A 27,645-nucleotide genomic window follows, 5' to 3' on the forward strand; every position below is an offset into this window, starting at 1 on the left:
ATAGATACCACACTGTATCTGTTGAAATAAAAAACTAAAAAATCCAGATTTATAGCAACAAACCTACATTAAGCGAATCCTTAACATGACATAGCAAAGTTCAATACACAACACATCCATGCAAGTACACCCTCAGGAAAGAAGCATTGAAATGTATATGTATACAACTTGCATTATGATTTTTAAATCTAAACCTTGGTTTCTGAGAAATAAGACTTCAACTCTGAAAAACAAGGACCCTCCATTTCCTTTATATATAGCACAGGAAGTATATTAACTAATTCACCCCCTACTTTTATTGGGAATTTATGGTGATAGAGGTGTCCATCCTTCCTTTCTTCCGTTACGCAGAGGAGTTCCCATATCTTAAGTTTACTCCTCCTACACCACTGAATGGAATTTAATGAAACTTTCGCAGAATCTTTTAGTTGCAAAAATTTGATATTTTGCATATGAATAGGGTGGGTTACAGAATCACAGCGGCTACCCCTATAAAAGAAGTATTGGAGTGCCCTCAAGCATCGACTGCTAATAAATACTACAATATTTTTCTAGCCACATTAAAGACTAAACGAATTTACGAATTTACTACTCGGGCAATACCAGTCTGTGTCACTGGTTATTAAAAATTGTTATGAAATATTTCAAGTGCAGATTAATTTATTTGAAATATACTCTATCTCCTATTGCAGTACCAGCTGCTCCGGTTGTGTGATATCAATTTTGCCGAATTTATTTTGGACTTGACTTGAATATGGATCGGATCAGTGTTCGGTAAGTTTGCTGTTACCCTTATCTAATATAATAGATCTGCATTATTAAGGCGATTAAGATGGGGTCTGAAGAGTGTTTGATATATAGTAAACTTTAAGTAGTAGTACTAATCTGTATAGAATTCTGATCCTGCCAATGATAGAGGGTATACAATTCTGATCCTGCCAATGGTAGAGGGTATACAATTCTGATCCTGCCAATGGTAGAGGGTATTCATGTTTCAACAATTCAAACATTAAACTTCCACATATATGGAAAACTCATTTAAATATTTTCAAGCAAACATGGTAAAAAAATATTTTGAACCGAAGACGTCTTCGAAGTCCCTCAATATTAATTGTTGTCTCTTTACGTAAAATTATGTTTAACTACTGTAATGAGGCTGTTTTATTTTCCACAGATCAGTACTGTATGGTTATAGAAAGTGTGTGTGTATGTTTGTTTTACGTGTATTATATTCAAGAGTGGTAGTAATAGATTGAGATAGCCGTATTTTGTCACATAACATTATACAGGACAAAACCGTAAAAAGAAAAAGGACACCTATATTAACTAGAAATGTAAAAATAACAAATACAAAACACTTGATCTAGCATTGAATGGATCATCGGGATGATCCTCCATGCAGTTCGTCTGCACTATATTGATTGGAGATGACGGCGTCTTCAATTCATTTCTTGATGCTTCTACATAAAACGTAACTTGTTACAATTGACGTAATGTTCATACTACTCAAAACTGAACATTGTTAAAATACTATACGTGATTGATCAACGGATTTCATATTTAGCCAGGTGCTTTAATCTTTAATTGGTTTTTCAGTGGCTTATTTTTTTTTTTACCAAATTTATCCCTCTTTTCCGTATAAATATTGTTTTTCTTAATTTGATCAATTCGATTACAAGTAATGATTTTTTGGCCATTTAACACATTTCATGATATTGTAATTTATGTTAATTATTAAAACATATATGTTTGTTAACATCAACAGAAAAGTTCGAGAAAACAAGATTGAAATGCACGGAAACTGTAATGATGTTCTGAAAAGAATCAATGCTTTCCGAAAAATTACTCTGGTTGTAAGTGTAAATACAAAATGGCGGATACCAATCATTCGAAAGTGATTTTTGTTGTTGAAACTGGCAAATGGGTATAATACTGTATGCGTTATGATTTAAAATATCGAATAACTGTAATTTTGGAGTTAAACTGGAGAGTGAAAAAAATAAGTCGGATATGAGAAAATAATCAAGGGAACCAAATTTATAGCGGTAATCAAAAGAATGTAATCCAGGGACAAAGACCAGACTTGGAAAACAGACATACACAACAAAGAACATGAAGTAACTAAAATCATACATACAAATTAACAAAAGCAAATGAGCAACTCGGACTCCACTAAAAACTGGGAGCATGGACCAGGTGCACCGGTAGGGTAAGATGTATATTGAACTAGTTCAAATATATAGGCCGATATATATTTTAACTGACCCAATGTTCTAAGAATAATACATTGTAATCATACAAGCACATAAAAATGGCTGAAATATTCTTCGCCATAAAATAAAAACTTTAGCTTTAATATAAGTTATTGCATTTATATAAGTGAATATTATCCCATGCTAAGTGCCAAACTGCACTCGCAAGCTCATGACATATAGTATCTACTCTGACTAAATTGCAACAACCCCATTTTATCAAAACGTACACAGCCGACCATTCATCTGTATACCTATAGTTAAAAGATTCTCATGTATCGTTGCCTCAGCTCAATGCAGCTATCCTCGATCTTTGGACGTAGTATCGGGTTGATATAAAAAAATACATTATATAACTATAATCTTTTGGAAGTTAAACTTGCCATCGAACGATACACGAGGGAATTTAAAACATTTTAAATTAAAAAACATGTCTGTCAAAAGTACAACATCCTCTAAAAACATTAAATATATATATTTGTAATCTATTAGATTGCATGCCAGCATTTGTTTTCTTTTTCCATTTAGTGTTCAATGAGAGCTGACCGAAGCTGTTTTTGCTAATTAGCAAATACCAGAAACACAAAACCAAACCCAGCCGTTACACATTGTAACAAAATATAAGATATGATCATGTGTAATAATTGTATGCCAAATACATGTACTTTATTTTTAATCAATTAATATTATCATTATTGTTTCGAATATGCGTAACATTCCGTGACCCGCTAATCATCATCGTAGGTGTTACATTTTGTATAATGACTTAAAGCACATATGCAGACACAATTTTGCTTTAGAACAGCGGAAAGTAAGTTGCCTTTTTGTATCAATGCATTTTATAATAACATTTGTTTAGGAATATTGCATGTCAGTAGAGAACTTCATAAAATTTTAATTTAATTGTCTGCAACTTGTGGAATTTGTGGAATTTGAATTGCCTTTATCCTTTAAAATAGACATCAGTACTTACAAAAACTTTTTATTATTTAAAGAAATTCAAAACAACGAGTAATTTACTTGTTTTAGTTTCATTTTGCTTTTTTCAATTTTTACTTTTTATAATACGATATTTTTTTAACGCAACAAGCAAAAACCTGCTTTTTTTTTAATCGCTGTTGTGATGTTTATATAAATATAATATAATATTTTAATTTGTGTGTTTTTTTTTTTTGTGTCGCTCGTTTATTCTCAGAATCCGTTTTCTTTGCTCCGCATATGTTCCCTGATAAGGGGCATCAGCGACATCTGATATCTTAAGATGCTCTGAAATAAATCGTTCCGTCGGAAGTGACATATTTCGGAAGCACAAGGTATTATAGGAAGTCTCGCATATTCCCGTTAGTCCAGACAGTTGCGATATATCAACAAAATACTATGTATCAACAAAGTAAAATGTTATCTCCGTCCCTCATAGCCGAAGCCTTAGCTAATATTACCAGAAAAAAATGCACCGCCGATTTTTGTCTTGCAAATCATAAAATATTATTTAAATAAATATTACGGAAAATTACAAAGTATATTTGAGTATGTGTATTTGTTTGTGTTTAATTATTTTATTATTATTTTAATTGATAGTATGTCAACAATGAAAAGCTTTATACCTATTTTACTACTACTGACTTTTAAAGTGCATTGTGTGTATGGGTATGTATATATTTTGAAGTTATATTATGAATTTACATCTTTTGTGTTGAGTATACAAGAAAAATTACATTTTGAAATCGCCCGAAAAGCGAATGTCATATGTTTAGGATCACCATGAAAAACATAAGAAAAACATGTTTAGAACTACTACAAATAAAATAAAAATTATATGGTCTATATAAATGTAATACATAAGACATTGTGTTTTAACAAAGTATGGTTTTTGTGTGATTTTTAGAAATGTTATAATACGCTTATAAAGCGTTTTAGTTTGAATAAAAAGAACATTTCCTTATTGGTCCTAAATATTGCCATTTCCCATGCATATAAGTCGTTTGATCAACTCATTTCATAATTTAGTTGAATATGTTTAATTTTAGAATTTAATTATTTTTTCACTATAAGTTGAAAACATCATGATTTGAAGTTGTTGTCAAAAGATTAGAATGTTAATAATTTACATGCTTTTATTTTAAAAAAATACATTTTTACATTTTTACGAAAATGTATTTGAATTCAATCATAATCAAAAACATAATGTATTTATGATTTACCGTCTTCGCATGTTTTCTATCGGCATGTGAAATCGATCACGAAAAAAATGCATGTACAATGCGTGTTGAATTACTTACTCTAATTTCCGTACGCTTGAAAATACCGTAATACAGCAGAGTTACTTTTTGTCCATATTAGACAAAATTTTAGAATTAAACTGGTAAAACATGGCATTGCACTTATTTTTATTTTCCTTGAGTGTTTTTCCTACAATGTACTTAATCTCTTTCTATTTGTAATTTTGTGACCCCAAAACGCATGATTGTCTTAATGCTCTGAATTCACCCCCCTTCTGTTCGTCTCTGTAAAGTTAATTTGGTAATGCTGTCATAAAATCGTAGGATCGTTTTTCTTTTTTTTTTCAATGAGGACCTAAAAGAAAAGGATTTAGATGTATACAATCAATTTATTCTTGTTATTAAATTGAGGTACATTTCAAATTTCATTGAGTTTTTTAGTGAAGTTACCTAACTGTTAGATTTTCTCTATCCTCATCTCAATTCCTAAAAGTCTTAATTTAGAAATACAGAAAATTCAGAAAAAAAAATCTTGGTATACAAGTATAATATGATTAAAAGACAACTTATCATAAATATCTTGATATTGACTAGACATACCTTTTGTAAATATCAAGAATATTTACTGCAAATTCATTGCAATTTCCACTTGAATGATGCAACTTCAAATTCATTGTGCTTAAATGTAAAATATTTACAAAATTTGTCTTATGCAGTAATGTGCACTTATCGGAACTTCTGTACTGTGATCAAATCCAAATGTCAGCAGTATTTGACACACATTTGTTGAAGGTCAGTGTAGTGTGAATTTAAAAAAAAAAACAATCGTATCCACTAATACTAATCGGCCTAAGCAGAAAAAAAAAAACTATAAAAGACTTTCAGCAACCGGCCTCAAACAGAACAAAAAAATAAGTCATATGCAAATGTATGAAATAATACAATAACTGCTTTTATGTGGTCGAAAACCCATACAACCACCATAAAGCAAGTTTTTCAATAGACTCGTGTGAGCTACGTAGTAGTCGATAATACTTCCGCGAGGTAGGATTTGGGTAGAGATTTGGGCAAAATGATTGCACATTACTCGTCGACTACCCTGCCGCCAACACGAAATCGTCAATACGGCACGTTTTGTTTTATTATAGACAATGCCAGACTTGTTACAGGACTGTATCCTATGTGACAAAAAACCCTGACTGTATCCAAACACAGTATACTAGTGATTGTTCAAAAACAAAGTAAGCATTTGAATGTTCTTACATCATCACTGCCATAGCTGTAATATTACATTATAATCACCGTGGCTATCCCCTTACCCAGTTTTTACGGTTTCAACGCCGGAGTCAATGTTTTCCTAACGCCGGTTTTTGTAAATTTCGTGTGAAAATATATGGGTAACATAATTAAACTACTCTGAAATAAATGAAAATTTTACTAAATGTCTAAAACAATTATATACATACTAGTAAGTAATCGGTGCTAAAACTAAAATGATTAATCTCTGAGTTTTCCGGTCTCCGGTGGTATCAATCATTCGTGAAAAGTGAATGTAAACAAAGCAAAACTTGTCTCTTTTTTGCTCGTTCTGACGTTTTGCGTTTCTGACGAATCTTTATCGGACGATACGCGCGTTATACATGAGCAAATTTATTTTTGAATACTTCAAATTAATTTATTTTACCAAAGTTTGGTATTAAAATGAAATTGATTCAACCGTGGTTACAAGAATGTAAAAACCGTCTAGCCCGGCGTTAAATTAAAATTCACGTATTGTGTAAAATAAGAGCATGCTGTTACACATTTCGGTCTTCAGATAGACCGTTTCGAGGAGAACTAGCAAAAACGGGATAGACACGGTGATAATGGTTATGTAAACTCGATATTTAAGCATAGAACTATTTATAACAGCTTTACACGTAGCTGGAGATATAGATAAAACTATCAGAAAAAAAACCACAGAAATATCTTATATCTGTTTTTATATTTTCCCATACTTTCAACTTTTGGCACGTAAAGATGTTTCTTTAAAGTGATTCGAATATTTATTTTTAAAAATAGAAAGTTTAATCAAAGATAAGTAAATCTTGTAAAAAATTTGATCTAGGATTTTTCCTTTTTCAGGACAGTATACAAGAATGAAGAGTATCCATGTAACTGTAAGGAAAGTAGGTTATTTTTTTTCTTACCCACGATATTTTGTCGTCTATGTTAAAGCTATGTCAGTTTTCACCTGAGTTCCAACAATGTAATATTATAATAATGTGTTGTTCCAACAATGTAATATTATAATAATGTGTTGTTCCAACAATGTAACATTATAATAATCTGTTGTTCCAACAATGTAACATTATAATAATGTGTTGTTCCAACAATGTTATGTTCTGGTGATGTGTTGTAACACCAAATAAACGTTTCAGTGATTAACATAAACCTTTTCTGGTACACTGTAATTGTGTGACAACCAAAAAACTTAATGTTTGTGGATAAATGTACAAAAAATGTATGCAGTGCATGAAGCGACTTTTTACCTGTTTACAACAAAGTTTACAATGAAACACAATTGAGTTGTACTGAACACAGTTGATATTTTCATTTAAAATATCTTCGATTTGAGCGTATACTAGTATATGTGTTACAGACACTATCTGACGTATGGCTGGGGGTGTCCATTAACATCTTCGAGTTGTCATGAGAGTGTCGTCATATTTTTGTTTTTGTTGTCATGCTTTGTCTTGTTTTTTTGGGGTTTTTTTTTGTTTTTGTTTGTTGTTGTTGTTTTTATTGTTGCTGTTATGCTGTTATGGTTATTCCATCAATGGAATGTTTTAATGATAGATTTTTCATCAATGTAATGTTTCGGGGAATGATTGTCCATCAATATGATTTTTAAAGTTTCAATGATTGTGCAGTTTCTTCAATGTAATGATTCGGTGATGGTTTTCCATCAATGAAATGTTTCAGTAATGGGTTGTTCCATCAATGTTAAGTTTCAATGTTTTTTTTATTCCATCAATAAAATATTTCGGTGAATGGTTGTATATCAACGAAATGTTTCGATGATGGGTTGTCCATCAATGTTATGTTTCAGTGACTTGTATATCAATGAAATGTTTCGATAATGGGTTGTCCATCAATGTAATGTTTCGATGATGGGTTGTCCAGCAATGTAGTTTTTCGGAGAATGGTTGCCCATCAATTTGATATTTGGTGAATGATCGTCGATCAATGTAATGTTCTGATGAATGTCTTTCCATCAGTGTTATGTTTTAGTGAATGATAATTTCTAATCCATGTAGTGTGTTTGGCATTATTTCTCGATTAGGTTTTATGTTAACTTGGCAATTGGACACAGCTTTATGATTTAGTAATAAATATTGTTCCAATCTCCTTCTAAGATCGATAACCCAAGGATAAAAGCTAAACAAACTCAACAAAGAATATGACTACGTCATCTGCTTGAAACCGAGTTGCTCATAAAATGTCACGACGGAGTAGACGAAAGATGAAAGTGCATAGTGAATAAATGAGTTCTCATGTAGCAGATTGGCTAAGAATTCGCCAAAACGACCATAAAACATTCGTATTGATGACTCTGATCTTGTAGTTACATAACCCTGTTCCAAAAGTCTAATTCTAAAAAAAGTCTAGCACGGTATACGAAATATTCGCGTTGTTTCGGCAGGCTATGCAAAACTATTGAAACTCTATACGCAGGTACTGAAGAGATGTTGCCACCAAAGAAAAGAAAGTTGACAATATGGAATGAAAAGTCATCCATTTTGTCGTATAGTTCGGTCATGGGTTTACCCTTTTCATATTTCTAGGAATAGGTCAATATATGAGGCTAACTACATAGTGTCTGTAATGTCCTTTGGTAGTAGATGCGATGTATAAAACCCCCGGGTCTATGATTGTTAAAGACAGCGGAAATCAGCGGAAACTGAAATTAAAGGTTTTCCATCGTACGGATAAGACCAACTATAAAGGGAAGCAAAATTTATTACCACTGGAATGCCGACCGTCTGTTGAAAAACACGTCCACCAAACCGAAAAAAAAATGTCGATTAAATATTCCAGCACTTTGACATCTTCAGTATATTTAGAAGTGTGGATAATCTATACCAAGTACTACGTTATTTATGATTTCCATTAACAACGATATATAATGCCTATATATGAGTCGGGGTTTCAACTGAGTATCGGGAATAGTAGTAAAAATATCAAAGGTCTTCGCGATTTTATATTCCGATAGTAATCTAGCATTAAGGGTTTCCAGATCTTTCGATTTTTTAGGATCCACATTGACTTTTTACCGCTACGAGAGTAACAGTTGTGTTGTGGAAAGACTGACGACCTTCCTTGACATGCATAGTATGGAAATTAAAAGTTTTGAAAGAGACTCGGTAGTACATTGAGCAATGTACTTTATACCTCGACGATAATTTCAATTCAATTGACACTAATTTCACATTGCTTATTCTTCTTATCTTATTTTTTTCCAGTCAACGGCAGATGGAGTGAATTTTCTCCTGTAGTTTGGAGTGGCTCGTGTTCCGTTACATGTGGTGTTGGAAAAGAAGTGGGCACCAAGACAAGAACATGCACTAACCCGGAGCCAGCTTATGGCGGAAAAGGATGTGATGGAGCATCAACTGTTTCAATATTCCGTAAATGCACACGTAGTAAATGTCCTTGGTATGTATAAAAACTGCGTTTTTAAACGGAGATTGGGTGGAAATTAAATTTTTTTTTTATTTCCAATCCCTATAAAAGATATTGATCGCCGATATTTAGATAGGAGTGAATAATTCCCCGCTGTCGATTGGTAGCAATAAAATCTATGGGGTTCACAATTTGAAAAAAAAAGTGGGTCAATTGTAACAACTGGGGTCATCGTCTTTGATTGCTCTGACGTTCAAAGCTGATTTACCAGATAAACTTGATCTTGGGATGTCCAAGGTTGTCTTTAAAAAGCACGGGATTTTGTGCATCAATTTTGGTCGAAGTTCGAGACTAAAATGTATAATTTTATAGGCTCTTAAAAAATTAAAACTGGGTTCGTAATGAAAGATTATAGTTACTATAAACAATATAAAGTAGATGCTTTACTGCAGTAATTGTTTTTTTTATAATGAACGAAAAATAAAAAAAAACTTATGAAGTTCAAGATCACGGAGTCAAATATTATGTATTTTTTATAAAACTAATGTAAACTTCATAGAGGGTGAAAAAAACATGTCAATAGTATTGTCTGTTGAACATGCAGCAACAACTAACTGTCTTCCAGTTAATTTACTGAATTTCGTCTTTCAAACTAAATGCCGTATTATTAATATGGATAAAGCTCTGACGTCCACGCCCAGATGGTCTGGCAAATCAGCCGTTGGACGTCGGAGCAATCTCTGACTACTAGGGTCACTGTTGACAATGCACAAACAATGGGGATCAGCAAGTGGATTTTTCTAAGTTTAAAACGATAAGGGGAACAACCGGGGCCCTTTACATACAAAAAGACTACGTGTCAAATCGAATTCGCTTCAACGGTTGGAGATTTTCCGTGGTTCTCCTTGTGTAAAAATTCACCTATCTGTCCATCAAATAATTCTTGGCAAGTTCTGCAACGTTACAGCTAGTTTTTTATACAGTAGCATAGGACAGCTTTGAGCAAATAATTAATGATGTGAAGGGTCACAATGTTGTGGTACTATATAATTGACCGCTTAAGCGGCCCCAATATTATCTTGATTCTGGCACGGATTCAAAACGGTTCTGTCAAGAGAGTTTTTTCTCCGTCGTTTCGCTTTGTTTATTTTAAACAAATAAAAATTCTTACATTACAATAGTAAAGAATAACATTAGCGTTTAGCATACATTATAATAGAATATACACTCAAAGGTTATGCAGAAGATTTCATGAAATCACACGTACGGCGAATTATGTATATGATTTGACTCTGGAAATTTATTGTAGACATTTTTTTTTACAAATTTAACCTTAAGTATCAGTCTCGGTAATAATCGAAAGTTGGGGAAACATTTTATGAAAAAACCACCACTTTGAACGTTTAATTTGACTATTTGCACCATCAGAATCAAGGAACGAGAAAAAGAGTTTCCATACTACTCTGTTAAATTGGGTTATAATTACATCGGAATGCACTGAAAATGAACATTTCAAGGGCAGATAACTCTGTCAAAAACCTTTTTTTTTCTTCAATTTGCTATCTATGATTTCTGTTATAAAACTAACTGAATTTAAAACTGACTGTTTTTTTTTTAAACTTTGTCATTGCAGCTAAATATCATGTCTGTTCAATACTGCTTAGAGAGACGTCATTTACACCAAACAATATTGATCAAAAATGAAGCTTTTTTTTCTTCATTTTATGAGTATGAAATTAAAATTCTATGAAAACAATTCGTTTGTTCTTACATGCCAAATAATTGTCCAACCATCATCCTTGTTATCGACAACACTTTCATGAAAATTATGATCAGGCATTCAATCTCGCACTTTCGGATGTTAAAGCAGCGTCCTATAATACCTGTAATATAAAAAAAGGTATTCATAATGGATTAATTAACTCTTAACTATTAGATGTGCATCTTGTTCACATGTCCTAAGTTGAAACCGATCTCCATATTGGTTTGACTATTAGAGGTACAAGCAACGTCATAGTATCTGTGTTGTGTTTTTGTCGCATACATGAATCTTGGGTCAGTGGATATGCCTATGAAACGAAAAAAAAAATGTATCCTCATGTTTCTGTTTCTTTTTTTTTTCTCCTCGTAAGAATATGGTGCCATTCGATAGTAACCAAACAATTGGTTTATTTTTGGGCAAGTCAATATAACAATTTATAGTCTGTCTTTTTTAAATAAACCTTACAGCAAGTTTAGGTTTTTGTGTTGCTAAATGATAAAAACAGCAATACTGCTATTTGACCATTTTATCAATTACTGCAAAATGTGTTATTAAAGTACCAGCAAACAATATTCTTCCGACTTCTGATGTGCATACAAAACTTTAAGTATCTAATTATATACAATTTAACTTCTTAGTATATGAAAACAATAAAATAGGTTATTATTAACATATATATATGAATTCTTTTAATTTTTGCGACATTTGTAAATTATTTCAAAAGTGTTCACCCTAAAAAAGTGGCAAAATTATTTTGACTTTCTTGCAAATAAAACAAATCTAAAATAAATGCATGGTACTCGCATGAAATTGATTACATCACACATAGAGGAACAGAAGTATAACAAGAGGCTCCTAGGAGCCGGAATCGCTCACCTGGTTACTGTTTTGTTTATCTTGCAAGGGCAATAACTCTAATAAGGAGCTGTCGTATAATAAGAATCATTTCAGCGATTGAAAGTTTCATTATATCTATCATAGTTTTCAAGATATTGGCTGCAAACTGTAAAAAAAAAATCTGTATCATTTTTCACATTTCAAGGGCAATAATTCTTTTCATTTCATTTCATTTCATTTCATTTCATTTCAGCAATAAAAATGATTTGGCTAAACCTAATGGTTTTGGAGATATATGCGAAAAACTACTGTTTGACCCCTATATTCTATTTTTAGTGACGGTGGCCATGTTTTTCGACGAATAAAAAATCCCCACATCAGTTCTATGCAGAATACCCCAAGAACATTCATACAGAAAGACAACTCTAACTGACTGGATGCAACAAATTATATATATATATATATATATATAAGGGTCTGAAAAATTCCCAACGATGTTAGAACTGTCAAATTTGCGATGCAAATTTCTGGTCGTTCCCTCCGCGGGACTCGAACTCGTACCGCTGTGACATCTATGGCAACACCGCCTGCACTAAGTTCAGCGCCCTAGACCACTCGGCCAGCTAGGCTATAAAAATAGCTTTCGCTGGCCGGGTCATTCCTCCTCGTAGGATTAATCTAGGGTTGTAGTACGGGACAGTTCATTTTAGGTGTTATTATGTAGGATAGAGGATCAAATTAATGATGCATGTCACAACAAATCAATATTATACAAACGTCTCAGAATGTGACGACTCTATTCGCTACACTGCTCCATCGGATCAAATTGATACAGGGAAGATATGTAAACGTATAGAAAGGTCTGAAAAATTCCCAACGATGTTCGAACTGTCAAATTTGCGATGCAAATTTTTGGTCGTTCCCTCCGCGGGACTCGAACTCGTACCGCTGTGACATCTATGGCAACACCGCCTGTACAAAGTCCAGCGCCCAAGACCACTCGACCAGGTCTCGATTTCACAAAAAGTCGCAAGTGTAAAGTTGGGCGTAAGTAATGAGTCATAAACTAAAAATAGCATTGTGACGTCATGATTTACGATCAATTTCACACTTCCGACTTTTTGTGAAACCGATGCCAGCTAGGATATATATATATATCTACAATGATTAAAAATAAACATACACAAAGCATGAAAATGGAAATATAGGAAATAAAAAAAATGACGAATGATAAAATCCAGCCCGGGCACACAGATAATTGTATGTATTACTTAGTAGGGATTCTTCATACTTTGTAAGATACGATTCCAAATCATCTTCAAAAAATACAGAAGATGTTTCCAAAATGATGGAATCTTTGATCGACAACATATTTGTCCAGTGTGGTGGACGCGTTTTTCGATAAACGGCCAGCATTCCAATTGGAATAAATTGTGCTCCTCTACTCGCTGAATATTCTGTCACTCTTATGAAGCTGAATTTATAGCTGATCTTATCCATAGAAAAGGTCGTCGTAAGCCAGATCCTTTGATCTCAGTTTCCGCTATATAGATGACGTATTATCGTTAAGCAATCCTAGTTTCGGGGATTCTTTCCATCGTATTTGCTCCAAAGAACTTTAGATAAAGGTAACTACAGAAACAGTGAAGTCGGTCTCATATCTTGACCTACACTTAGAGATAGGTGGTAATGGAAAATTACTGTCAAACACGATGACTTTTCTCTCCGATTGTCAGCTTTCCTTTCATCTGATGCAACATTCCTTTCAGCACCTGCGTATGGAGTTTTCGAATCACCACTCATACGTTATGCAAGAGCTTGCCGTAACTACGCAGACTTTTTATACCGCGCTAGACTTCTTATAATAAGGATTCTGGAACAGGGTTATGTTGCTATAAGTTGGTTGTCACCAACATTAACTCGTGTATTGTTACTCTGTATCCATAAGCACCATGAGAACCGATTTGTTCAACGTGTCGCAGTTTTCCGTTCCTCTTTCGTCTACCCCGGACATGACTCTATATGAGCAACTCGGCGGAAGTTTAAAGCAAAGGACGCTTACACTACCGGTGCACCTGGTCCATGCTCCCAGTTTTAAGTGGAGTCCGACTTGATCGTTTACTTCTGTTGCCTTGTAATTATTACTTTGGTGATTTTATATTCTTTGTTGTGTGTGTCTTTTTTCCATGTCTGGTCTTTGTCCCTTGATAACATTCTTTTGATTTCCGCTAGAATCTTGGTTCCCTTAATTACTCTTTCATATATACGATACACGTATTTTGTGAGTTAATTTTAACCCAGTCCGCCCACGAATTAGAGCGTTCAAATTAATTGTTTAAGAAAAGATCTAGATAAATTTATTCGGACCAATTCCGGGTAAAATACAAAATTGTAGCACAGTATAATTTAGGTTTATAATTCAATAATGTAGAACAACATTTATCTAGTTGTTATTAGCATGAGAAACTTTGAACCATCTTGGTTTTGTTTAGTATCTATATATGTGTGCGTTTTTTGTTTGTTTGTTTTGTTGTTGCTTTTTGTGTTTTGTTTTCTGTTTGTATTTTTTTTTGGTTTGAGTTGTCTTTTGTTTGTTTATTTCCCCCCTAACTGGAACAAGCATGTCTATTACTCAGACTTTCTCGTATACACAAAAGGGTGTCTCATATGAGAAGTGCGGAAGATTTTGTCTCGATTTTTTGTATGATTGACACTTGTTTACGTTTCCTTTCGATCTCGTCTGTTGAAGCCTTAAATTCTGGGGGGAGTTTCTTTTTTGATTATTAGCGATTAGATAATGTATACAGTTGTATATCAACTTAATAGAGACTAATAGGTCATTTTCGCTACACTAAAACTTTAACTGTAACTAGGAAGTCTTGGTAGTTTCGATTTTTCTAAATTTTTCTTGGTAGTTCCGAATTTTTCATTTTTTTCTAACGCCACCTGAAGGCGGGGACTGCTTTGGTTAACGTATTCCAAAATTTCCCGTCATATGAATTTCTTCTTTCTGCATCCGAGGTAAATTTAAGTGTAGCGGAAAAGACCAAATAGTTCTGACACATTGTTAACTTTAAACAAATACAACAATATTGATTAAGCAAATAAATCTTTATCAAATTTAAATATGACTTGTCATAATATTAAATATATCTATATCAAAATTTGTCCTCTAAATTTTCGTCGTATATATTATCGTATTAAATTCTTCTAAAGCATCGATAGGGGTGGGAGCTGACCTTTAACCATTTGGTCCGTTCCAGTCGTTCTGACTGACAAAATGGCGGGATCGACATTAGAAAGATCGTCTGCGTAGTTAGATGCGTAGCCGTTCGCTTGCTGGGATGGGTATCGTTGGGGTAGGAAAAGGCGAGAAGCCCAAGTTCCTTGGTTGCGATTAATATCATCTTGCGACTGAGCTTGCTGTTGTAAATTCTGCCTTTTGATATTTTCTTCGACCATTTTTCTTCGATACGCTTTGGACCGTAACTCATCTATTTCATTCTGGGCATCGTTGACGACAGACTTCCTTTTGTTGACAACTTTAAAAATTTCTTTCAAACTTTTTTCGATTTCGTTAACTCGGTTATCATTGCTTGCTTCAGTATCAGTATTAGTACCCGCATCAACCTGAAAGATAACAATGATTTAACAAAGGTGGATTTTTTGACAAAAAAAAAAGGCTATGTTACATACACATATTGCAGTCATCAAGTTCCTTTGTTAAATTGTATGTTCAAAAGGGCTTGAAAAGTGTTCAAAGATCTCCGATATTCAGATACGCTGTGGGATATAAAACGTGACCGTTTCAAAGAATAATCAAGGGAACCAAAGAATGTAATCCAGGGACAAAGACCAGACACGGAAAACAGACATGCACAACAAAGAATATAAAATCACTGATATCATACAAACAAAGAAAAGATACATGGTAACGATCCACGAGTTCATGATGACGACCATAAAACTTCTGTAGTGACGACTTCAATCTTGTAGTAACATAACCCTGTTCCAGAAGCCCCATTTGTTAGAATTCTAGCGCAGCACAAAAAGTCTGCGCAATTCCGGCAAGCTCTGGCATAACGCATGAGTTAGTATATGAACACTCCATATGCAGGTGCTGAAGGGATGTTGCCACAGATGAAAGGAAATCCGACAATTCTGAACGAAAAGTCATCGCGTTTGTCGTAAAGTTTGGTCAATAGTTTTCCTTTACCATCGATTTCTAAGTGTAGGTCAAGATATGAGGCTGACTTCACAGTGTCTGTAATATCCTTTATCTCAAGTTATTTGGGGTAGATGCGATGTATCAAATCTATCAAGAACTATATATTTGTATCTAGGTGTAACATCTTTTTGGAAAAATAACAATGTATAATGCTTTTAAGTCGGGATTTTAACTGAGTATGGGGAATAGAAGTATACAGTGTTGAAAAATCATAGGTTTTAATGCTATCATATTCTGATAATAGTCTTTAACTGGTTGTCTCCAAAAGATCTTTCGAATATTTCAAAAACATTCCATTAGAATTGCGTACATGCCAAGTGTGCGACACTGCATATGTCGAAGATGAGAAACATTTCCTCATTTAATGTGTATGTTACTCTTTGCTAAGAGAATTGTAAGTCTTCTTTCTGCTATAGCCTTAATGATACCTATGCAGGTTGCAATATCATATTAAATTATAATAACTCATTCTTTCATATATTCACTGACCGTGTAATCTTCAGAATAAGCTGCTCGTTCAGGCTTGATTTCATTGAAATTAGGGAACACGTGACATGCGAGACTTACATTTAGTTGCTTCTTTATAATGTATTGGTATTTTGTTTATTTTTATTTGAAATATTTTAACCCCATTTTATTCTGATATTAAAGTCAAGTATCGGTTATTCCTACGTTCTTTTTATAGTTTTTTTTTTAATCTGCTGTCTGGTTTTGGGATAAGTGCTGTGGCCGTATAAAAAGAGCGACAGTGTTATCCTTTTTCGAGTTTTATATCCCGAATTTCAGGGTAATTTGTCGCGAATCTCGACCAATTCGTTGATTCTTAATATATGTACGTATAGCACAGGTAAATAAGGGAGAACTTGTGTATGTTTTTTTTAAACAAAAGATAAGTTGGTTTGCAGTATGTTTCATGACTACAGTAAAAAGGTAGCAAATAATGAGTTTTCAAAGGGACATTGACGCCACAAATTATTCAGTCAGTGCTGGTTCTCGAACGAAAACTTCCATACTTTTCTAACTTAAATGTTAGTCCCTGTAAGAATCAGGCAGTGAGTGAAACATGGTATGAAAAAAAACCATCATTTTGATCGTGTAATTTGTCATCAGAATCAAGGAAAACAAACAAGATTTTCCATATCATGCTGGACCATTGAGTTACAATTTCATTGAAATGCACTGAAAATGAACATTTCAAGGGCAGATCACTCTGTCAAAAACCTCATTTTTCTAACATTCTATCTGAGCAAAGCCAGTGATGTAGAAATTAAATAGTGTTATTTTCAAATATAGAAAGTATCCTTAAGTGATATTAAATTGTCAATTCGGTGGGTTTTCGGCTGATTTTCCTCATTTTGCCTGATTCTTACAAACACTTACACTTAATAACTTAAAGAAATGTTATCTAGGGAGCCCGTTTGACAAACAGATGCCCGCGACGCCCCCCCCCCAAATGTAGACAAATACAAAGACAAAATAGATCATGGTTAAATTCACTTTAATAAATTTTGATCAAATGTAAAATAAAGTGCAAAATTCTGCTGTGAACTAGTGATATACCTATATATCAGTTTGGTAATAAGGGAATAACTTTGTAGCTCATTCTATTACTCTTCGATCATTCTTCTAGGAAATGATTTTCATTGACACTAACTAAAAGCATCATACTAGAGAACCCTTCATACGAAACTGAAAAAAAAAACATATGAAAAGACCCATTCTAATGTGTTTTAAAGCCTCCCCCTTGCAAAAAAAAGATACACGATGCACACGCTTCAGTCTCTATTTTTTTCAACCACGGCCTTTGTTTTTATTTTTAACTAAATGAAAGAATATTTTTACCTTTGATGCAGAACCTCTAGCTTGAATAACGGTCTCGACAATAGAAGAAAGGACATAGTTCACGTGCACGCCGTTTTTCATACGCTGGATATCAGACAATGATACTTTTTGACGGCAGTTCGGGCAATCTATCGCCACATCGTTTCCGACTTTGGACGGGTGCAAATTATTAACTTTATGCTTGCCGATTTCTTGGATGCACCTAGAATTGTAAAGAAAAATGTACGAATAAATAATTTTGTAAACAGTTTAACTCATTTTGACAATGTACAGACAATGACTAAATAATGGAGCAAGCCTTTTTTAGCGCAGGTTCAGTTTTATATCACAATTTTATTATCTCAACAAGAATAAATTGACTTGAACACTGAAGCAGGAATATATATATAAAAGTGAATTCCATCATCAGAATATTTATCTACAACAAATTCAGAAATATCCACAAAACAGTATAAAAGAAAACTTACTTTAGACAAAAGGTATGACCACAAGGCAGCACAGTCGGGAGGTTGTAATATTCCCAGCAAATTCCGCATTTCAATAAATTAACAATTTCCTGGCTTAGCGACGACGGATCAACTTGAACAGTTAACGGATTCATCCTTTTCCACGGACGACGGAACGCGAAATACAAAAATGCTGCCGCCCGAAAAAAAGAACGTCAGTCGTTATTCGGCGGTAACTATACACGGCGTCACAATGTGGACAACGTAACAGAGCTAACGCTAGGCATCTGATTGGTTTGTGCAATCTGACGCAATTCACACCCCCCCCCCACAATGGCGACTAAACGAAACTATAAAAGCATAACAAATAAACCCCCTCCCCAAATAAAAATGAAGAAAAAAAACAGTCGTTGGGTTTAGGGGGTTGTTGTTAAACGCCTTCTCTTGGATTTTTTTTTATAATTTTGTGTAAACTTTTGACGAAAAAAGCAAGTGATAGCCTGTAATGCCTTCTAATTAATTTCTGGATCCGCTTTGTATCTATAGATATAAGGGCTGCCTCTAGAAAAAGGTTCAAGAAGGTTGAAATTTATGAAGTTAGTTGCTATAATGAGTCGAAGTGTTATGTACCAACAGGAGTGGCTTTAAAAAAAAGCCTAAAAATAGAAATGAATGCATGGTATAAACTAGCAAAAGGTCGAAATATATGAACAAGTTAGCTGCTATGATCAGATGAAAAGTTTTTTGTACAAATTGAATGTGAAAAATATCCAGATAATGTATTGAATTTGTCGTGAATGGTATTGTAATCAGAGGAATACATAGAATCATATCATTTGTCATACGTCAGCCTTCCGATAACGTGCAGATAAATATAAACTACACCTTTAGTTAGCTTGCATGTTTCTTAACAAGCAGCGAAAGGTAGAAATTTTGGTTGTGCTTTAAGAATGTGTGACGTATTCAGAGCTGAATTTCGCTTAAAAAAATTTGGATTTTCTTGTACGAATCCGGACGTTTTTCAAACCTGTCAGGTAGGTTGGTTATTTATCATATTTTTACTACTATATTGTATCTACACGTGGTTTTCTGTTTTTCTTTGTGAACACCAAGGAAAATAAAGAAATTCGATGTTTCATAAAAATATCGGTTATATTCGTCTGATAATACCACTTTGACAAATTTGTACTTACAAGTGTTTCTTTTAATTTACGTAAAAAGAGACAAAATAAAATATATATATATAAAGACAGGTTGAAATACAACTTTTTAAGTTCTCTTTGTAAACTGTGCCATAATGCGAAATTGCGGGCTAGCGAATTTGAGGTTAGCTTCATATTAGGGCAGTTGTTCAAAAGACGCGTGCTTGATTGTCTGCTTACGCTAAACTATTACCAATAGCAAAAATGGTAACGGATGTAAATGCGAAAGTTGCCCAAAGATTAATATTTATTTTTTCTAAATCTTATTTATTTTTTAATTTGACGCACATTCTATATTCTCAACCTACATCAACTACTAGGCATACATGTATATGTATGTTTAATTTATTGCAATTCAAGTAATTACACCCTTTATGAGATCAAAAATCGGTATTTTAAGTTACACACTTTTGAACACTTGACCAATATGAAGGAAATCACAATAATCTTTACGCTTAGTCATTTTATGGGTTTATTGTCGTAAATCATCAATCTCAATATCCTGTCGTGTCCTTGCTGAGGACTAGTACATTTTACTGTTGTCGTAAAGATGTTCCATTCAGAGAAATAATTACAACTATGAAGTGTAGTTTTTTTTTCGAAAGTTTTGCCAGTTTAATATAAAGCAGTACTGAATAGCGAGCATCTTCAAACATAAATTTTACTATGATGATATATGAGTGGCCATTCATGTCTGTGGCGGAGTAACATACGCGTATATCTTGATAAAATACGCATTTTAACGCGTATATGGTTAAAATATACGCGTATATATATATCACGCATTACTTATCTTTTTATACGCATATATTTCAACATTTTACGCGTATAATTGTATTATATAAGCGTATATTATTACAGTTTATGCGTATATATACACGTATTGGTTATTTTCATATACGCGTATATTTCAACGTTATACGCGTATATTATTAAGTTCTACGTGAATATTTTGTTATATACGAGTATATACTCGTATATTTGTATTATATACGCGTATGTTGTTACAATTTATGCGTATATTTATACGCATATATAAAAAAATAACCAATACGTGTACATATACGCGTACATAATACAAATATACGCGCATATCTTGATAATGTACGCTAATATCTTGATATTATACGCGTATGTTAGCCCGAAAATGACATGAACGGCCACTCAAAGATGTTTGAAGAAATATAGAAAACTAGAAATAGCGCGATACCGATTGATGAAACTTGAACACCGCCCGATGGTAACATTTAGAAGTTACTTGCAAATTTGAAATTTGTTGAAAATGGAAGTATTTGAAATACAAAACTTTACGACGACTTACCAAAAGATAAGAAAGAAATATGGGTGTCCATCAGGTGATCATTACCGCGTCGGCGTTTTATTTAGAAAACGAGTATTTCAAAATGCTTTAGAAATACTCTAGTATTGTTATACAATAGCTATTTAAAGACTGGTGATCACGTGGGGAAATGTGGGAAGTACTTTCAAGTATACATTTTTCGACAATGACAATATATATATTAGAAAAAAGTTAATGTAACTGCAATCGATTGATAGAAAATACGGCTTCTACATGTATATTTCAAGTCGAAAAAGCACATTATTTTTTTTTTATAAAACCCTTTGCAAAATTATGAAGTCATACTATACTCTTTAACATTGATTTTTTTTCTTTGCTTTGTGCGTAAATTGAATATATATAAAGTTGTCTAAATTGAATACTAATACTGGAGTTGTCTACCCATTTCCAGTGTTGTTCAGAATGTTTTATTATATTTTTTATCAATGCCACGGGGTTATCTACAATTCATTAAAATGTAGGGATTTTATTATGATAGACACAGACCATTTTCTTCTCGTGGGGTTGCGATTTTTCATTGAACGAGAATTTTTTTCTCGAGGAAATGCGAAAATATGTCATTTTATTTCAGCAGGAGCCGAAAATATATTGTTATGTAATGAGTGAAAAGTTGGATTATATAAAAACGTATGATTTTTTTCGTTTGATCTATATATCAAACTTCTAGAGAAACAAGTTTTAGCAGGAGTAATAATCAGGAAGTTAAGATCAACGAGGTCATCTGTCTTCTTATTATCATTATTTCCATCAATATCTTCAAAGGTATTTTTATCTTAAGGATTTGTATGGTATGATAAAGCTTACAAGAATACACTCCCACTCCACTTTTCTCTCGGACGATCTTGAAGGTCATAAATCGTGATGTGCGGCGAAATGGTCGTCACGACACGACTTAAGATTCAAACGAATGGTACACTCGTGTGTGGTGTAAGCTACCCACTCTCTATATTCTTCAATCCCATATATGCTATTTAATGGTGAGTTGACTACGTATACTAATGAAGAAAAAGTCAAAATTCAAAACCGAAGAGGATTCCCGACATAAATTTCAGCCTCATAAATGCCAAAATGTGTGATGATAACAATGAACGAATTTTAAAAAAAATAGCACTGGTACAGTAATAATAAATGAAATAATTATTAAGTTAAACGTATTAAGCTAAAAGACTTTACAAACATACAAACATACAAAAAGTAATAGAAAACGATAAAGAAAACTGAGCTCTGCTCACTATAACTTGATAGTCACACTCCACAATTTTATCCTCCCGTGCAGGTCCGAGTGTTAAAAGAATAGGCCTGCAGCAGCGCTAAGCTTGTCGAAAAAGGCAACTAAATAGTGCTCAGAACCTTAGCCGGGGGCTAGGGCGCTCTGCGCACAGAGCAACTGGGTATGTGTGCCCCAGGTGGTGGAATGGGGTACCCCTGGCGTGTTACCTGCTGGGATTGTCAGGCTATAATACGGAAAACCTGACCGCAAACCATAGTGGTGCACCGTGTTGGGAAAGATGCCATGTTCCTCGCACGTTAAAGAACCCTACTGTGGTATTCTCCCGGAGTAGGAACCATAGGGCTCCGCCACGGGAGGCTAAATTGCCCGATCTTACCCATCCCCCCTTTTTTCTAGTGGCAATCAAAATTTGTCGACCCTTTTATCCTTGTGTCCCATCCTTTTCTTTTTTTCATTTCATGTTCATTTTATCATCCATTTCATGTTCATCGTCTGAATATAGCTGAAATATAGCTGCTCGGACGTTAAACCCCAACAAACAAACAAACAAACAAACACAATTTTATCGGCATGCACCTTTTGACCTTCATATTGATTCAGATCAAAATGTAAAATTAAGAAATAAATCACGGAAACTCCATTCTATCATTGTTTTACCACGGGCTGGTCATTTACGTTGCTTGGTTTTACCCCGAGCGACAGCGAGGTGTTAGAAAAACGACATACATGGCAAGCACGTGGTAAAACAATGATAAAATGGCGGTTCCGTGATTTACTTCGACTCAAATAGGACTAGTTTTTATATATGATTAATAGACGCAGCCCACATGTTGCACGAAATGTTGGTTATGGGTTTATCATGTTTTTTTTTTTATCATGGAAGAGGTCTATAAAAATGCACGTCATGTTAGAATAGGATGTGCACAATGGGAACATGTAATAAAGATTCTGTTAAAGTTTCATTTAATTCCATTTAGTAGTATAGGAGGAGTAGCGGAAAAGAGATGGGTCCCCCATGTCCCCATATTAACAATGAAAAAGACCATGTTTTGTTATGTGAAACCTCAATTGATTTTGATAAAAATCTATAATATGACGAGCACAATGAGAACGTTATAAGTACAAAAAAATACCAATCATATCAGTGAATTTTCCGTCAATTCCATATACATGTAGGTAGAAGAAGTAACGGTTAAGAGATAGGTTCCCCATGTGTTACGGAAGGACGGGAGAACGGAAGAACGAACGAAAACACCTATCACTATTTAATGCCTCCTACCCTCCCCCTCACACAAATACTTTGCAAAAAAAATATCAGGGCTGAGTGTCTCAATTTTTTACGCATTCATGCGTTACGCACGCTATTGCGGCACATTCGGTAACATCAGAATTCGACGTTTGTTGACACTTTTCGTTTCTTGCTTGCTTGCTTATTGAAACACGGGTACAGTAAAACAAAATATACAATAATTTTTGACTGGTAGCAATTGAAACATCATGAACATTTCTTAGAAAATCGAAAAGATTAATTAATTTGATTATCAGTACTACCGGTAAATTAGATTTACACATGCATGTGCACCGCAGCGTGGAATGTAACCGCCACATATATGCACACTCTATCTGTCTCGAGAGGGAACATAGCAACTTTCTCCTGCGATAAGTTAAAATGTGCATTTTGATATACAGAATTTTGACCTTTCACAACTTAGTATTTCGATTGAAAGAGCTTTCTATCCATCCGAACATCGGGCTTTCATCAACACCCATTAGATAGCGGCTCATTGATTTTCTTTTCATTTGCCCATTTGCGTTTTCCAAAATAAAAATGTTTATGACTCCCTTTTCTGCATTCATTTTTTCTATTAGCATTCTGCTTTTCTATACATTTTTAAAGTTCTGTCAACCCTATTTTGCGTTTCAGTCATTCTACTCCGATTCATTTCCTTGACTATAAAAAAAATTATTCTATTCTTTTTTTTTTTTTTTTTTTTTTTTTTTTTTATTCTTTCGTTTGTTAATAACACAAAATACAGATTCTCTTAGTCTTTTTATATCCCTTTGATTTCGATTTTTTTGTCTCTTTCAGTTCCATGTTCTTTACTTGTAATTGCCGAGACGAATATAAGTGTCTAGTTCTTGTTATCTTAAGCGGAAATTATTTCCGTTTTATTTCCCCATTTCCCGATTGACGAAAAACGTTCAAAACGTTCAAAAAGTGAAACTTCGACAAATCGCTAGACATTTATTTTGTTCGAAATTTTTCCGTTTTAAACAGTTTAAACAATAAAAAATTAAATATGTGTATTCCAATGTGTATGCACAATTACAAAGTATCATTATTTCATAGAAGAAATTGCCAATTGATTGTAGAATTGCGTTGGAGCATGACATTTTCTCAACGAACCCGGCAAATATTGACATCTGACATTTCGCTAGACATTCCAAAAAGACGTAACTTTTTTGTTTGTACTGAAAATTTTATCAAATGCCGACGTAGAATTGTTGAAAGTATGTACATTTTTAGGAAACATTAATCGGAAAAGAATATTATGTAAATAAGTTCTTACATTAATAACAGAATTTGATTACTGAACACTTTTAGAAATCTAACCATTTACCAACATTTTCATTTTTGCATTGAAAATTTTTTTGCCTAAAATTAACGCGATTTCGATAATTATCTCAAAAAGAACGCTTGAAATTATTCTTCGATGCAAAATTTGGCGAATTTCGTACCCTTTGCAATAGCGCAATTCACTATTTCAGCTTTTTTTTAGCCTACACTGTGTTACACATGAGATACGGAATTTTGACGTTTTTTTTACGTGTTTTTGGAAAGTTTAATTGATTATAAAGAACCAGAAGTACCATTTGTGACAAATGTCCAGAACTTATTATTTGCCCTGCTTTCAACAGTATACAGCTTTCACATAATCAAAGTTTTGATTGTTAACAATAGTCAATTATAGTTTAGATAGGTGTGTGGTTTTGTTTTTTCAACTCAGCCGCAATAGCCTGCGCAACGTCTAGAGCAGACTCCGAGTTATTTTTTAAATTTAGATTTTTTTAATTGTTATTTTCACAGTTATCTTTCGACTTATAATTCCAATTTATACCCCATAATCTGAGGATTTCCCAGTTCAAAGTAAAGTTAACATGTTTTCAAGTATACATGTACATATGTTTATGTTATAAAAAAAATAACTTACGTCGTTCTTTATTGCATAAAAATTCAAGAGTGTCTATCAATTTTAAAGAAACGATTTATCAATTTGTATTTCGTTTAATCTAAACAATCCAAATCTGTAAAGTTCCAATCGCTTTGCACTCACTAGCATGACATAGTTTTAACAAGTGCTTAAACGATCTTATTTGCTTTATAAATGAATCCGATTAGTTTCAACTGAGTCGTGCCATAATTTCTTTGGCTACATGTACTTCAAACCAGAAGCCTAATTAGCTCTTTGAACACGGACTGTTACAGATTGACTCAAAATAAAACAATTTTCAACCGTTTAATGTTTACATTGTAGAGAAAAAAAATACAAAATTGAAATTATTATAATAAGAGTTTCAGCGTTACAATACTCATGATCTTCTATGTTTCCACGTAATATAAGCTTGTTTTCTACACGTGGATTTTTCCCCATTTTCTATAGTCTAAGTACGTTTCAGCTAAGACTGTATATTAAACTTGATGTAAGAATTAGATTTATCTTGTATTTCAGTGGAGATGGCACCCAGCAGCGTACCTGACTCTACGTTTCGCAATGGCCTTTTATTCGATTGGGGCTTTAGTAGCTGCATGTGTTCTCTCTGCTGGTGAAGAGAAAATCTTGCTGATTTACTTGACTATATGGACGTATATAGTTTTAACTTTACACTTGGTGCTTGCAGCTGTATTAGGCGCAGTTTACTGTAGAAGGATAAAGAACCGGAACAACACAAAAGCAGACGGCATCTCCAATCCCGGTTGTGTCGAGGCGAAAATTAATGGCACAATCGACTTAAATCAGACTGAGGTCAGCGAAATAAACAGCGCAACGAACGACATTCGTGCTATTCCGTGGTTCTCTAAGTTGTCATGGATACTAGGAAATGTCATTCAGTCATTCTCTATTGTTGTCACGGTGATATACTTTGCGTTTATTTTCCCGACTCTTAAAAATCCAGGATCATACAATGATCTCAATTTACATGCCATAAATACAGTTTTTGTCTTCATAGATTTTTGTATTAGTGCTCGACCAGTGCATGTTTTTCATTTTTATCAACCGCTGATTTATGGCTTAACTTATATCATATTTAATGTGATCTATTGGTCCGTGGACCCAGTGAACAATATCATTTATAATGTATTGGACTGGAACCATCCAGTATTTGCTAGCGTCATGTGTGTTGTTCTTGCCTTTGTAATTATCCCATTATTTCAAATAATTTATTTTGGTCTTTACCGTCTGAAATTAAAAATTTACGAAAAGATATATGGAAAGCCATTCTAGGCAATGGTAAGAAGTTAAACTGGAATATTGCAGTAAACATTCAAGTACATAGATTGTGTGACATATGCCGAGATAATATTAAGACCAGCATAATGAATCAATGAGGTAATGATACTTTTGCTCTTTAAAACCTCGATCAAATTAGTGCATAAAAATGAGAGGACGGTAGAACAAGCTTAAAATTGCTACTTGTAGACTAGGCATTGTTAACAATATCGTTTCTTTACAATAAGTCATCTATGTATAGTTTTCTCTACATGAGCGATTTAAAGTAGGCAGTATCCATTGTTTTACAGTATTGAATAAATTATTTGACTTCTGTCAGATTTTTGTGATAATTTCCTTACACCAAAAAAGGCATTTTATAATACCTGCTCACCGAACTAAAATTATACGGAGGTAACTTCATTATATGAAAAGTGAAAACTGTTTCCGTGAAACCCACCACTGATTCTGCGTCGGTCTTTTTTTAGGATACGAGCACGGATTCCGAACATCGGGTGTACCCGGAAACAAATCTGAACAAAATACTGTAAAAGGATTGATTGCAATAGACGAGTGAAAACAGACGGCGTTTCCATTGTACTTTCATATTGTACTTATACAACTTACCAGGATATACATAGATGGTTGTAATGAACCATTTATACGTGTTATCGTGTCTGAAAGATAGACTTATATTTGTAATTTAACCTAATTACCTATTGACCGAATTGTGACCTGGAAGCGTCTGTTTTGATGGCGTTCATAGTTGGGAATTTCCCAGAAAATAGTGCAGTGCAGGTGACATTGTTTCACAACATTTCGACAAGTATTAAAATTCGATTCTAATATGACGTGTTTCAAAGATCTTTTAGACTACAACCATGGTAAAAAGGTGATAAACGTCGATTAAAAAATATGAAGAAACTAGTCTTATTCCTATTAGAATCGAAATAAATCACAGAAACTCCACGGAAAATACCACGGTCTGGCCATTGATGTTGTTACTTAAATGACTAGCCCGTTGTAAAACAATGATAAAATGGAGTTTCCGTGATTTATTTCTTAATTCAAACCCAACCCGATGTAATGGTTACATGAATCTTCTATTAAA

The 27,645-nt window shown here is 33.7% G+C and overlaps 3 protein-coding genes and 1 long non-coding RNA gene across 5 annotated transcripts; 2 read left to right on the forward strand and 2 right to left on the reverse strand.

The window, feature by feature from the left end:
* Window positions 1-739: 739 nt before the first annotated feature.
* Window positions 740-10,892, forward strand: LOC148627898 (A disintegrin and metalloproteinase with thrombospondin motifs 15-like). 2 transcript variants are annotated; one of them, XM_088581440.1, is made up of 6 exons: window positions 740-774; window positions 3,831-3,899; window positions 5,620-5,712; window positions 6,596-6,639; window positions 8,977-9,169; window positions 10,770-10,892. In XM_088581440.1, exons 1-6 carry the CDS (start codon window positions 755-757, stop codon window positions 10,771-10,773), a joined length of 423 nt encoding a protein of 140 aa, XP_088437566.1. In that variant the 5' UTR covers window positions 740-754; the 3' UTR covers window positions 10,774-10,892. The 2 variants fall into 2 exon arrangements, with proteins under 2 accessions (XP_088437566.1, XP_088437571.1); XM_088581445.1 differs by lacking the exon at window positions 740-774 and adding an exon at window positions 2,977-3,063.
* Window positions 10,880-20,870, reverse strand: LOC148627899 (uncharacterized). Its single transcript, XR_015921830.1, has 3 exons — window positions 20,775-20,870; window positions 11,775-11,901; window positions 10,880-11,019 (listed from the first exon to the last, which is right to left on the reverse strand). It is a non-coding gene; the product is annotated as an uncharacterized LOC148627899 (long non-coding RNA).
* Window positions 14,832-18,521, reverse strand: LOC148627900 (uncharacterized). Its single transcript, XM_088581429.1, has 3 exons — window positions 18,273-18,521; window positions 17,806-18,007; window positions 14,832-15,365 (listed from the first exon to the last, which is right to left on the reverse strand). The coding sequence occupies exons 1-3, from the start codon at window positions 18,404-18,406 to the stop codon at window positions 14,946-14,948; spliced, it is 756 nt and encodes a 251-aa protein (XP_088437555.1). The 5' UTR covers window positions 18,407-18,521; the 3' UTR covers window positions 14,832-14,945.
* LOC148627901 (uncharacterized) lies at window positions 18,966-26,868 on the forward strand. Its single transcript, XM_088581416.1, has 2 exons — window positions 18,966-19,285; window positions 25,776-26,868. The coding sequence occupies exons 1-2, from the start codon at window positions 19,202-19,204 to the stop codon at window positions 26,547-26,549; spliced, it is 858 nt and encodes a 285-aa protein (XP_088437542.1). The 5' UTR covers window positions 18,966-19,201; the 3' UTR covers window positions 26,550-26,868.
* The last annotated feature ends 777 nt before the right edge of the window (window positions 26,869-27,645 follow it).

The sequence above is a fragment of the Perna viridis genome, chromosome 1 (assembly GCF_037379345.1).
Source record: "Perna viridis isolate PV_CMFRI_1.1 ecotype Kerala chromosome 1, ASM3737934v1, whole genome shotgun sequence".
In the NCBI taxonomy this organism is placed as follows: Eukaryota; Metazoa; Mollusca; class Bivalvia; order Mytilida; family Mytilidae; genus Perna; species Perna viridis.

Bases quoted from the DNA above. Each gene is read 5' to 3' on its own strand.
- LOC148627898 (XM_088581440.1), top strand. From the start codon at position 755: ATGGATCGGATCAGTGTTCG. The intron at 3,900-5,619 runs GTATGTATATAT...GTTTTATTATAG, and splicing joins AAAGTGCATTGTGTGTATGG to ACAATGCCAGACTTGTTACA. The intron at 6,640-8,976 runs GTAGGTTATTTT...ATTTTTTTCCAG, and splicing joins TCCATGTAACTGTAAGGAAA to TCAACGGCAGATGGAGTGAA.
- LOC148627900 (XM_088581429.1), bottom strand. From the start codon at position 18,406: ATGAATCCGTTAACTGTTCAAGTTGATCCGTCGTCGCTAAGCCAGGAA. The intron at 18,008-18,272 runs GTAAGTTTTCTT...TTACAATTCTAG, and splicing joins GGTCATACCTTTTGTCTAAA to GTGCATCCAAGAAATCGGCA. The intron at 15,366-17,805 runs GTAAAAATATTC...GTTATCTTTCAG, and splicing joins CTAGAGGTTCTGCATCAAAG to GTTGATGCGGGTACTAATAC.
- LOC148627901 (XM_088581416.1), top strand. From the start codon at position 19,202: ATGTGTGACGTATTCAGAGCTGAATTTCGCTTAAAAAAATTTGGATTT. The intron at 19,286-25,775 runs GTAGGTTGGTTA...CTTGTATTTCAG, and splicing joins ACGTTTTTCAAACCTGTCAG to TGGAGATGGCACCCAGCAGC.